General features: G+C 41.0%; 1 protein-coding gene across 2 annotated transcripts; it reads right to left on the bottom strand.

The window, feature by feature from the left end:
• Nucleotides 1-220: 220 nt before the first annotated feature.
• LOC105385219 (GRIP and coiled-coil domain-containing protein 1) lies at nt 221-13,391 on the bottom strand. 2 transcript variants are annotated; one of them, XM_048624672.1, is made up of 14 exons: nt 13,088-13,391; nt 12,477-12,572; nt 5,855-5,961; nt 5,456-5,601; nt 5,053-5,135; nt 4,732-4,826; nt 4,522-4,599; nt 4,123-4,234; nt 3,461-3,568; nt 2,731-3,125; nt 2,119-2,295; nt 879-988; nt 665-742; nt 221-392 (listed from the first exon to the last, which is right to left on the bottom strand). In XM_048624672.1, the coding sequence occupies exons 1-14, from the start codon at nt 13,170-13,172 to the stop codon at nt 221-223; spliced, it is 1,842 nt and encodes a 613-aa protein (XP_048480629.1). In that variant the 5' UTR covers nt 13,173-13,391. The 2 variants fall into 2 exon arrangements, with proteins under 2 accessions (XP_048480629.1, XP_048480628.1); XM_048624671.1 differs by lacking the exon at nt 4,522-4,599 and having other exon boundaries at nt 4,654-4,826.
• Nucleotides 13,392-13,446: the final 55 nt, after the last annotated feature.

Below are 13,446 nucleotides of genomic sequence, written 5' to 3'. Positions count from 1 at the left end.
TAGCCACTCTACTAACACAGTTGTGATTGCATCATTCAAAAGTTTAGGAAATATACTTAAACATAATCCTTTCATACAAAGGAAGAAATCGATATTAGTGAATAAGCTCTATAATTTTATTGTGTCAGCTTTTTCTTGTTTTTTTGTACAAATAAATAATATCTATCTTTTCTAAACTTTCGAAGTAAATTATCAGTGGAAGGCAAAATACAACGTTATTCTACAACGTCGCGAACACCTCTTTTCTCTCAGCTTTCGTGAAGTGTAGCACAGCTGCTATGGCATTCAGCATGTGTTTACGACCAGCGTAGTCGGTAGATCTTAGATAGGCCATCACTACGTTCTTCAGGTATTCTAGGTTAGCTCCTTCTCTTGACTGGATGCGACGTAATCTGGAGGCAGAAAATATTGCAACGGTTAAACCATTCTCTATGTACCTATACATATCCGAGCTAAGAAACTACGGACTAAAATTCAGACACACCCCTCTATTTTATGGTATGATTTATATAGTTCCAAAATAGGAAATAGTGTTTCTGATCACACTGCCACCCCACCGCAATTATTATAATTTTATAGTGTTATTATCTATCATCCAGGGAACATAACAAAAAATTTTGTCTACTGTATGATTTATGATACATATTGAACACATTACACATACCTTTCAATTTCCTCTTTTAGTGTCCTGACAACTTCTTTAAACCGCTCTTTTTCTATTGTAGATTCACGTTGACTATCTCTGTAAAGAAATCAAAACTTTGTTTATCAAAATTTCCTAGCTAAATCAAATTTTCTAGATTTGCTAAAATGTTAAATCTTACTTAGAAAAGTTAAATTTCGCATTAGTTCCAAAAGGATTTGAGAATGTTTCTCACCTGAGTTGTCCTTCCAACAAATGTTTGTCTTTCCTCAGCTGAGATATGTCCAAGTCTTTCCTCGCCAGCTCCTGCGCATAGTGAAGCATATGCGGGGGTGACGTCACATCCTGGAAACAGAAGTTATTTGAAAAATATTACCGATATCTTTAACTTGTACCTACTACTACTTACTTACTTTACAAGCCTTACGACCCTAATAAGGCATCATAGAACCTGATGGTAAACTACGTAAAAATGTAATGCCGTGCTGTGTCGAGCTATGCTATGGGTTTCACTGAAGAATCAGCGACAGACGTAGCTCTTAAAATTTGCAAGCTGAAGGTGGCAGTGGGCGGTATATGTGCCGAAGAACCAATGACCAGTGGGGTAAACGAGTTCTCGACTAGAACCCACAAACAGACAAGCATAGCGTGGAACTCGCTCAGGCTCGTTGGACCGGCGACCTTAGACTGGTGGCTGGTAGTGGCTGGATGAGGAAGGCTGGGTACACGCTTGTCTAGCTACCGTACCACAACCGTTGACAAGCGATCGACGCTGCTTAATGCCCTGTACTCACATACGGTATTACCCAATCGAGCTAAACTGTCGAGGAAAACCCATGGCATAATTACTTTCATTCCATCGAGCTGTGAGTTTTGCGGTCCACACGTAGATTTTTTACTCGACTTAAACTATGGAGTAATAACGATAGTGAGTACTGGCCATAAGGATTGCTAGTTTCTAGTGTTCGGTGTTGGTACCCCCACTCCCCACTGACGCGGGCGGCGTACCTTGGACAGCGTGGTCCTCCCGGCTCGGCCGCCGGCAGCGCAGCAGGCAGTCGGCCTCCTCCAGCAGCGCGGAGCGGCGCGCGCTGCGCCGACAGCTGCGCCTCGAGGCTAGCGATGGCTTCAAGGATACTATATTCAACTTGACTGAGTAAATAACTAGTGTTTATACCAATTTTGCTAGGGTCGCTGGTGCTGTAGCTAACGAAGGAGATCTGAATGCGTTACACGGGTTCGTTATCGCCGTCGATAAATTCGTTTAATGCGCGTTCCTCTAATAACAGATTTATATATTTATGACGAATCGCCATATAGCGACGTTTATCTACATCGATAACGAACCCGTGTAACTACTAAACTATCGCCGTCGATTAACTTATTAAATGCGAGTTCCTCTAGTCATAGCGCCGTATTTGCGACGTTTATCTACATCGACACCGAACCCGTGCAACATCATCTCGCGGGTATACCTTGGGCAGCGCATGCTCCTCCCGACTCGGCCGCCGGCAGCGCAGCAGGCTGTCGGCCTCGTCCAGCAGCGCGGAGTGGCGCGCGCGCTGCGCCGACAGCTGCGCCTCGAGCCGGGAGATGCGCCCGCGCAGGTCGCTGGTGATCTCGGTGTGGTAGTCTTGCTCGTGTTTTAGTTTCTGAAGAAAAGAAAATTGTTTTATTTCTAAAACACAGAGAAACAACACATACGTTTACAAGAAAGGGTTCAAAAGTAATAAAAATCAATAAAAAATGACTATGAATGTGTGTTTCTGGTTGGGTGAGGAGTAAGTAGGGTTTTTTGCAATATACGGATCCAATGTTAAAACTGCAAGATAATATTAGTGCGCGCTATAGTTAATGAATGCAAAATGATGTGGAGATGTATTATTTATTACGTTTATTATTTCTAGTAGGTATACAATGATGTCTACAAGATGTTGCAAAATTTGTATAGTTAGCCGACCGTAGTGACTCACGGGCTATTTCGTTATAAAAAACCTCATTTGACCTGAATTTATGCATAGAATTACTATAGTTTCACTTTCCTCAAGAAAGTGCTATATCGGAAATGATTTGAAAATTATAAATACCTCTTCATACAGCTTCAGGGCGTCAGCCTTGTCTTGTTTTTCTTCTTCAATAATGACGCTGTATTCCTCCAATTTCTCTTTTAACGTTTGTATTTCAAACTTTAGTTCATTTACTTCAAATTCATCTTTGACTTCACCACGACTTTCCCTCTTATTCTGCTTTTTGAAGGTTTCAAATTCATGTCTAAGTTTTTCATATTCTTCATTACATTTGAAATGGACGTTTTCATACCCTTCAAGTTTGAATATATTTTCTATATCTATTGGGAATCCGAGTTTTTCATTTTCAGCTATAAGTTCCTTTTTGAGAATGTGTATTTTGTCTATTAGTGTCTGTATATATTCGCTGTCTGCCAGCTTTTCGTTGTCCGTTTCGCTTTTCTGTGTAGCCTCATCTGTAAAAATAATCATGGTAGCATGTTGTAGCAATAAACACTATGGTACTAGACCTATCGCACTTTTGAGCAGAAGACATCTGCCATCGGCGAGAATGAAGTCAGAAGCGTTGGGAGGTTGGGGATCAAAGTGGAGGTCTAACTTTTTGAGCCCTATATGTCACTGATTAGGCATCTGGACCTGATGATAGTGAATTTCACATTGGAAATACAAATTTCCAGTGTCCGGAGTGTATTGGTGGCTGTCAAACCTCCTCTCATTTTCGCTATTGGGCGATTTTTTTTACAGAATTGCACAACAGCTTGCAAATTTTAACACCAAAATCCACACTTACCATAGCTTCTTTCGCTGCCCTGCACAGAGGCACTCATCTGCGCTTGCAAGGACTCTTTCAGCGTGTGTATCAGCCTCTCGTCTTGTCTGCACCTCGCGTCGTATTCGCCTGTGAAAATAAAAATACGTTTATGTTCAGATTAAAAGTTCTTTTTTTATTAAATACAGGTAAATGGGAGGTTTTCAACCATAGACAAACAACCATAGATTATAGATGTTATACTCAACAGCACTGCATTTTTTTTTAGATGCCGGCATTTCAAACTATTAAAATTATAATTAATAGCATTTCAATATTTTAAAAACAATATCAGATATAAATAAATAATAATGAGAATATACATATACTGGTTGACGCAAAAGTGGTATACTGCCGAAAGAGATAGCCGGTAATTTACCACTATTTTAGTTTTACGACCTTTGGAAAAAAAATTGCTTCTGAATAGAAACTAGGTGATTTTACATTGTGACTTTTTTCAGAATGACCCCCGTCACCCTCTTTCGGCTTTAGCACTATGTACGGTCAGCTGCATAAGTTGTTATACACTTCTGTACCTTGTCAAACTGACGAACCGTCAATGCTTCAATGAATGGATAGGCGGTTTGTTAGATTGACAAGGTTCAAATGTGTATAGCTACTTATGCAGCTGACTGTAGATATACCTATAGCCGCCGACAGTTCCGCCACCCGTCCTTCTAACACGGATACTCTTTCTTCTTGCCTCGCGCACGCCTTGCGCGCCGCCTCTTCCGCGCGTTTCGCTTTTATTTGCTCCTGCAATGGGATTGGATAGACAATTTATTGTTTGTTATAAATTGGTGTTTATAAAGCAAGCCTTTCTGTCCTATATCTATGTATAAGACGAAAATAATATGATTTAATTTCAAGAACTTTCTTATTTTGATTAAACCATGAACACTAGCGCCCAATAGATTAAAAGGGTTATTAGGTATATTATTGTAGAAATATAATCATGATGAAGCTCATTCATCCCGATAGCATCCAGGGGCGCCAAAATCGAGCCGCCAGTAAATCTACATACAACATTAGCCATCTCCTACCTCCCGTATAGCCACCGAGTGCGTCTGCTCAATCAGCGCCATCTTGTGTTGCAGGCGCACTAGCAGCGGCGGGGTCTCCTAGTGACGTGATGACGTCACAGTCGGAGCTATATAACACTAACTAGCTCTCACCTCACGTATAGCGACCGAGTGCGTCTGCTCAATCAGTGCCATCTTGTGTTGCAGGCGCACTAATAGCGGCGGGGTCTCGGCGGCGCGCGCCTCGCTCCGCGCCAGTCGCCGCGCCGCCGCCTGTAGCTCATTGGTCAGGTCTCGCACGCGCTTCTCTAGCTCTGCTGTGGTCGCTGTGGGGGTGGGAGTGGTGTTAGTTTGGTTGAGGAATAGGGATGGTGGGATGTGATAGGCTAGGAATGTGGTATAGAAATAGTTTAATAAATATATTAGAACTACGAAACATCCAGAAATACGCAAGGTGGCGTCTCGGGATCGGCAAATCACATCGCAAATAAGAATTAAAATAATTTAGTTATGATATGATTTATTGGAATAAAAATGTTCAATGATGCATACCATTCGATTCAGAGCTCGTGACATGTTGGCCTTCTAGTTTTTCCTTGCTTTTCCTCTCTACATTAAACTTCATGTGCAGTTCTCTAGAATACAACAGATGTTTAAAATTATTTATTGAGTAACTTATACTTATTGAGAACTCATTACAGAGAAATATGTAAAGAAGCATTTCTGTGTATGATTTGCTTCGCCTTTGAATCTTTTCATGTCGGTATTCAGGAGGAATTCGGAATAAAAAGTATCCTATCTATAGCACACTGGAACAATGAAGGTATGTAGTACTATGTAGTGATGATTTTTTAAAAATTAGTTAAGAGGAGTCTCATCATTTCAGTAGAACAATATATTATGTACAATCTTTTCCTTTTCATAATATTAGTTAAGAATATGATCAAAAGCTTACTTTAGCATGGCAGCATTATCTGCCCTCTCTTTCTCTCGCTCCTGGATCTCATAGGAGATTTTTGCTTTTAAATTGCTTACTTCTGCCAAGTGCTGTTGCACTAAACTTCTGGTCTCCTCTTTCATTGCCGCTATAACACTTTCATACTGAAACAGGGGTTAATAAAACATATTAATCACCCAGAGATTCTGTAAGTAAGTATACTATGATAGTTTCAAAATATGAGGAAACATTTTTTTATGTAAATGTGTGGCCAAATGATTTGGTAAAGTAGTGTTACAAAATCTGTCTAGTGTTTAGTTTAATTGTGCTATTTTGTATTTCAAAATAAATAAGAACACATACATAGTGTGATGCAGGAGGACATGCAACTTTAGTAGATTAAAACCTGAATTCTACCTTGTCTCTTGTGACTTTCTTATCAGCTTGGAAAGCTTCTTCAAGTCTGGTCTTCTCCGCTGTTAATGTTGCCAGTGACAGTGTGAGTGCTGCCACTGAATCTCCACCTGTATTTTAAAGAAATAATTCGTCGCAGTCGTATAACAGTGACGGATCAGATTTTTTTCGATTTTCGGATTATTGCAGATTCGTCTTTAAAATTTCATTATTTACCAATACAACAAAAGTTTTTTTTTCAAATCTTTTATAATAAGTGAAATACAGAGTCGAACACTGACGGTTTTGATTTTTTTCGCGTAGTACATGGACGCTTTTGACGTCCCGTCGATGTTCAGCGGTGAACCTCACCCCCCGCGACCCGCTCCCGCGCGACGGTTTGTTTGTTATGTCAGTGTTCTATGTAGGAGCACATGGAACACGTAATGAGTACTTAAAATGTTTTTTTGCTATAATTATTATTTAAAAAGTTCTGTTTTCCAAGTAAATATGTTTTTTAACTTCTCCCATAGAACAAAGACGGTCTCTTAAATACGTCGTTATTCTTGTGACTTTGTTTTAATAAAATAAAAACTCTAGTTTTCGCTAAAATCATTGAGAAGTTAGTTATTATTAGTTACGGTGTTTTAAAAAAGCAATATTGTTTGTTTGTTAAATTTAGTGACGGTATTTCAAATGCGACTATGTTCTTTGACCTAACTAGTGTGTTTTGTATAAACCGTCATTGTTCTATGCATAAGTTGTAGACGTGTGTCGATAACCGTCGTTATTCTTTGGGATTATTTTATTGTTCTATGCATAAGTTGTAGACGTGTGTCGATAACCGTCGTTATTCTTTGGGATTATTTTAGGATACGTCGTTGTTCTTTCATAATATTACGTATTTTCAATGGAAAATAAATAAATTTATGATTTTTCAGTACATTTTTGCTAATTTATTATGTTTTTAAAACTATGTGCTAAAAAAACAATGTAAATTTATGTAAGTACTTTTTTGTTCATCACCTCTACCGCCAGAGGCAGGTGACGATGGGAGCACGGTACCATGCGGGTAGGTTTGGAATTATATTTTTCCGGCCATTCGCATGAGTTACCAAACATACAAACCAAGTCAGTCGTAGAGTCCACATCAAACATTAAATTTCTGTATTAACAACTACCAGGGGTGAGCCCACTTTATTCATGTATTAATTTCAGGAAAAAATCCCCGTAAATTCTGTAATTCTCACATTATACTGACTTCTCCATAAAAAGGGTGAGAAATCCTACCTCGGAAACTATAGACCCGTTAGCTTGACATCACACATGACATGTGTACATAATTACATTTTATAAATAATTCACAATCGCATCCGTTCTCTGCTGAACTAACATCAGCCACCAGAACAAGCCAGTTTCCGACCTAGTTGTTCTACCGCGAACCATATATATGTCGGAAGCGGAGGTGGAGGAGGTGCACGTTCCTGGGGTGGCTGGGTGTCAGGATTGTCCGACATCGTGTTTCGTAGGCGTAGGAATGGCGATTTTAAGAAAAGTCACTTTAAATAATCACTTCGTTTAATTATCGCACAGTTACACAACACAATAACACTTAGCAATCACACAGCAAGCCAGAACACAGAAAGGGTAACGTAATGTCACTAAGCAAGAGAAACGCGGGACAGTTTCTAAACGTGTGCGCTGAACGACGGTCAAGTACAGACTGACTCGACTCTACGTTGTTCCCCACCATCTAGACTCCGTCGAGCGCCACTAGAGGCGCTGGCGTTCCCATTGTCACTTGTTTCGCAGAGACTCCGCTAGGTGGCGCGACAGTTGAAGTCCGTTTCCGACACGGCCATCCTGCTGGCACACGCCCTCGTGTGTCATTCTGTGAAAGAAACATTTTCTGAGAGTAACCCGCTCGGCCAATCTTCCTGACATTTAAAAAAAACAAACTAAAAGTCTCTCTCTCTCTCTCTGTCATCTCTCATCTTTCATGAAAACTCATAAGTCAGAATCAAACTCTATTCAACCAACAGTATCAGCACTAACACAAATTTACACACAGACACAACTAGTACACGTCAAATCTTATGTACCTAGGTAACTTTCATCAGTTTGCCATGTAACAATCACGAACAAAAATATCATCACAATGAGTTATTCTGATACAGCATTCGAGTAATCACCTATCACCACGGTCAATCCAAACCGAACTCAAAGACGCATCTCCACCTCATGTGGATAGCACGCGTGTATCACACGCTACGGTCACACAAGACCACGGTTAATCCAAACCGAACTCAAAGACGCACCTCCACCTCATGTGGATTGCACGCGTGTATCACACGCTACGGTCACACAAGACCACGGTTAATCCAAACCGAACTCAAAGACGCACCTCCACCTCATGTGGATTGCACGCGTGTATCACACGCTACGGTCACACAAGACCACGACTACAACCAGAGCCTTACACGAGCACGAGCTCTACATCCACTCTCTCTCTTACTCGGTTCAGCTACTAGTTAAGTCGAATTAATACGGTCGATAGTAACCACTCGAATCCACCCAAACTCAATCTTCATCATTCTCTACATAGTCTACATCATCGTCAATACTGATTGGTACATCGCTCGCTGGCATGTTTCTTAACCTATCGTGAGCGTATTTGTAAGTTCGTTTTGAATTTACAGCCTTTAGTCGATAACGATCACCATCTAAGACCTCGATTACTTTAAAAGGACCTTTAAATTTTGCATCTAGTTTAATTTGATTTCGCTCTTCATTTTCTAGCAAAACAAAATCACCAATCTCAAAATTCACTACTTTGGCCTTAGTTCTATCAAAACGAGTCTTATCGTAGTCAGCACTCTTCTGAATATTCTCTGACGCAGTTTCGCGAACGCTTTCAATATTGACGTCGTTATCAACCTCACTACACATCAACGACAACGGTCTTGCGACTTTACCGATAAGTAACTCCAATGGTGAAACCTTTGTAACGCGGTTCAAGGTACAATTAATTGCAAGTTGTACTTCACCTAGCTAGAGCATCTTGCCATGATTTGTTGCCACTGGTCGCTACTGCAATCAAAATCGATGCGGCGTTTGTCTGCCAACGCTGCGACACGGCCATCATGTCATCTCACACGTCCTCGTGTGAGTTATCTGGAAAGAAAGAAAAACCACCGCAGTAACTGAATTTTACTCGGCCAGTCCTGACCTAGTCAGGGAAGAAAGCAGTGGGCTGATGAACTCTGCATTCATCACACTGATGAACTATGAAGCTTTAACTTGAACAGTATCAGACAAAACAAATCAATACTCGAAAGCTAATCCACCATCTTTAATTCTGTACTAAAGAAAAACACGGATCAGGATCCGATTACCACCACGATTACCAATGGTCCTTGCTCACTTGTCCGGCAACCACCATCCGGTTACCCAAGTACTCATCACGAATGCACACCTTCATCCGGTGTCATTCCAGTGCCTCCATCCGGCACTCACTAACACTTCCATCCAGTGTTAGTCTGCTACTACCACTTCCATCCACTGGCATTAAACAATTGAGCAAGACACACCACAGAAACACACAATTCAATCGATTGCTTCATCATTACTTAGCATAAAAAAGATCATAATTAAAAAATAGGGAATCAACTTTCGGAGATTTACCTAATGAGGTCATGGACGCATGTTCATAACCCTACTTAACTTAAGCTCAGGATTTTGATCAACCTCCATGTCATAACCTTTTTTTTTTTTTTTAAGTCAACAGGTCTGGCAACCCGACAGATTAACAGTTCCAGGACTCGAACCTCGAAAATAATTCCACAGTACCGGTCACACTAACCTCATCCACGTAATGAAACATATAGCCTCTAAACTTTGAAACTACAGTCATAGTTTAAACGAAAACAGCTCACCAGATTAATGCAACATCCCAGCAGGCGCGCTCACTACGCACAGATCGACCCTCTTCTCCTTGGCTGCACCGGATCCACTCGCTCCTCCACTGGCAGCATCCTGGTCCTGTCTGCAACACTTTGGGCAGCTGGATGCGTAGTGGCTCTGGTAGTGACCGCAGGCTTCACTTTCAGAGCACGACTCAAGGCAACCATAAGCCGTGCGCCTTGCAGATTCTCGTCGTTAACGCACAGGTCCGCAGTCGACATCCAATAACGTACGTCGACATCGGATTTACTGGGATTGAAATCGGGTAACCTCAGCTCGGTCGACGACGAAGGTGTCTTCATAGCTCGAACAAGCGTCTGGAAATTCCGATTCTGTTTTTCTAGAAGCTTCTGCCATTTTTCGTCGTTCGTGTCGTGGTGTGAAGCACGTGGGGTGGCGTCTTCTGATCCCACATCTGATGTCGGAAGCGGAGGTGGAGGAGGTGCACGTTCCTGGGGTGGCTGGGTGTCAGGATTGTCCGACATCGTGTTTCGTAGGCGTAGGAATGGCGATTTTAAGAAAAGTCACTTTAAATAATCACTTCGTTTAATTATCGCACAGTTACACAACACAATAACACTTAGCAATCACACAGCAAGCCAGAACACAGAAAGGGTAACGTAATGTCACTAAGCAAGAGAAACGCGGGACAGTTTCTAAACGTGTGCGCTGAACGACGGTCAAGTACAGACTGACTCGACTCTACGTTGTTCCCCACCATCTAGACTCCGTCGAGCGCCACTAGAGGCGCTGGCGTTCCCATTGTCACTTGTTTCGCAGAGACTCCGCTAGGTGGCGCGACAGTTGACGTCCGTTTCCGACATATACATGCTCAATCAGATTATTGAAAAGTTCATTGAGCTTAACACACCACTTTACCTTGCATTTATTGACTATACCAGAGGTTTCGACAGTATCTACCACCAAGCAATACTTTCCGCCCTTAACACCACAAAATTCATCCAACCTACATCGTCGAACTCGTTGGTACTATCTACATAAACAGCTCAGCTAACGTGAAATTAAAATAAAAAATTAACGTGTACGCGACCCACGCTGTACACGCTTTGCAATACTCCTCAAAGAGGTCTTCAAGAAGTTGACACAGTCCTGGGAGGACAAGGACATCAATGTCGAAAGCAAAAAATAGTCAAACCTCGGTTTTGCGGACGATATTGCCCTATTCTCCCACTCAACGCCCGAGCTCCAACAAATGTTGCAAGAGCTATCCACGACAAGCCTTGAAGTTGGACTAAAGATAAACCGTTCGAAGACAACAGACATGACCAACAGCATAGGGTTGAGGTAGATAGACAGGAAATACAATATGTCAATGAGTAATTTAGTGGGCGAGATAGAGTCCTTCGTCGTGGTGCTAAGACCGCCAAAGTGAAGTGAGGCTGGGCGGCCCACGTCTGTCGTATGCAGCCGGATAGGTAGGGTAAAAATGCCACCAAATGGGTTGCCGATAACGGCCGCCGGCACAGGGGCAGACCCAGAAGAAGATGGCGGGATGACCTAGACGTGTTTAGTAGGAACTGGAATAAGGAGGCCATGGACAGGGATAGCTGGAAGACCCAGGAAGAGACCTTTGCCCAGCAGTGGGTCACAATTGAGTTGGGAAACTCCGTCATATATTCTCCTCGGCCATCCCTGATCAGAGAAGAAGACTTTTATCATCAGAGCATGAAGACAAAAGTCTTCTTCAACCAGTGCATCTTGCTAGTGATGACGTATGGGGCAGATAGGTGGGCACTGACGGTAGTACTGGTCCATCGATTTAAAGTCGCTCAGCGTGTTATGCTTGGGGTTTCTCTGATGGATCGTATCAGAAATGAGGATATCCGTCAGAGGACTAAGGTTACCGACATAGCTGTCAAAATGTGCAAGCTGAAGTGGCAGTGGGCTGGCTACATCTGCCGGGGAACCGATAACCGTTGGGGTCGACGAATTCTCGAGTCACAAACAAGGACAACCGTAGGCTGGTAGCCAGTAGTGGCTGGATGAGGAAGGCCGAGGAGCGAGTGTTGTGGCGCTCCTGGGGAGAGGCCTATGTTTAGCATTGGATGATTATTGACTGATGCTGGGACACAATGGGGTCTTCAAAAAACATTTTATAAAATAATTGTATTTTATAAAAAAAATTAGGACCTAAACAAAAAATAATATAGCGCAATCAGCACCCTCCTAAATAGGTTCTTTAAAGATCCGTCTTTGAATTTTTCCATATATTCCCTAAAACAACGACGAAAAGTATAATACGCCATTAGACATGCAATAAAAGTCCGTAAAAAAACGACGTATCATATAATACGACATAGTAGGATACATAGAACAATGACCTATCTGATTTTTCAGGAAACCTAGACTTATTACAGACTAATTATACAGGCTATATTGCAAAAGTCCATTTGTATAATAATGTGACCAAATTTCAAATCAATTGCTTCAGCCGTTTTCATTTTATCGAACAAAACGTTGTTTTAAAACTTTAACTGGCTCTCCTGTAAAGTTGCTGTTTTGCAGATCCGTCGTTGTTCTACGACTGCGACGAAATTAATTTTGGGCAGGAAAATTATGGGAAATGTGGCACCAACTGTGTTGCAAACTTACAAAACAAAAACAGTTGAAATATTAAACATAGTCAAAAGAAACATGTATAATAATTTAAAATAAATAATACCTCCTTCAGGTGTACTTTCAGTCTTGTTTAGAGCTTTCAAACTGATCTCCAAAGCTTCCTTCTCTTTAGCTAAACCTTTGTATGCTGCAACTACATCTGCAAAATTGGTAAGTTTTTGTTAATAGTAAATATACATATAAGCTATACTGAATATAAAAGCTTAGAATTAGTAGTTCTAGCTAACCTACACAGGCTTGTATGGTATTAATTCTAATGTAACATGATATCTTTTGATTAATAAAAAACAGTACTGTGGAGCTACTCAAACAGGTCTAGACCTAATGTACACCCTGGCAAAGCATGTAGGGGATATTTCTGCACGTTCTTTTTGCCAATGTTGTTGTTTTGTATGATAGGTACTTAATCATGTACCTAAATGCAAACATGTAGTAATTGGTGGTGGGTCATCTCTCAAACAAAGGTTCTTTAAAAATCTGTAAATACTATCTATATTAGGAAGGTTCACCTTTACACTTTCTACGAACCTGTCAGAAGCCTTGTAAAAGAAATACACTATCACAGCTGTTTGCAGATCAAGTTTCATTTAGGGCACTATTGACTACTGTTTCATAGAAGAATTTGTGCAGAGATGAAGAGGTGTTTTTAGTTACCTCGAAGACGAGTTTCGTAGCGCTTGATTTGATCGGCTTGTTTAGTTATTGTTGATATTAATTCTTGCTTGGATAAAGACTCCATTGTGTCTCAGATTGCATCAATTGTTGGCGTAATTACTAAGGTTGGCACTGAGCAGCATCTAGGTATAGACTGAAAATGTTTTAGTATTAATGAGCACTTAGATTAGAACGGAAAAGGCTGTTAGTCAATAAAAATCGTCATTTTATTTATTTATTTTTTGCCTTTGACTGAAATCCAAAATCTCAAAATATGTCAATGTCAAAACAAAATATCATAGAGAAGATAGAAGAAAACATTAATTTTTGTCTATGTTCAAGTCGGTTTGTCTATGGTG

The sequence above is a fragment of the Plutella xylostella genome, chromosome 12, assembly GCF_932276165.1.
Source record: "Plutella xylostella chromosome 12, ilPluXylo3.1, whole genome shotgun sequence".
Lineage (NCBI taxonomy): Eukaryota > Metazoa > Arthropoda > Insecta > Lepidoptera > Plutellidae > Plutella > Plutella xylostella.
The sequence above is the reverse complement of the archived record's forward strand: the minus strand, read 5'-3'. Positions and strand labels throughout refer to the sequence as shown.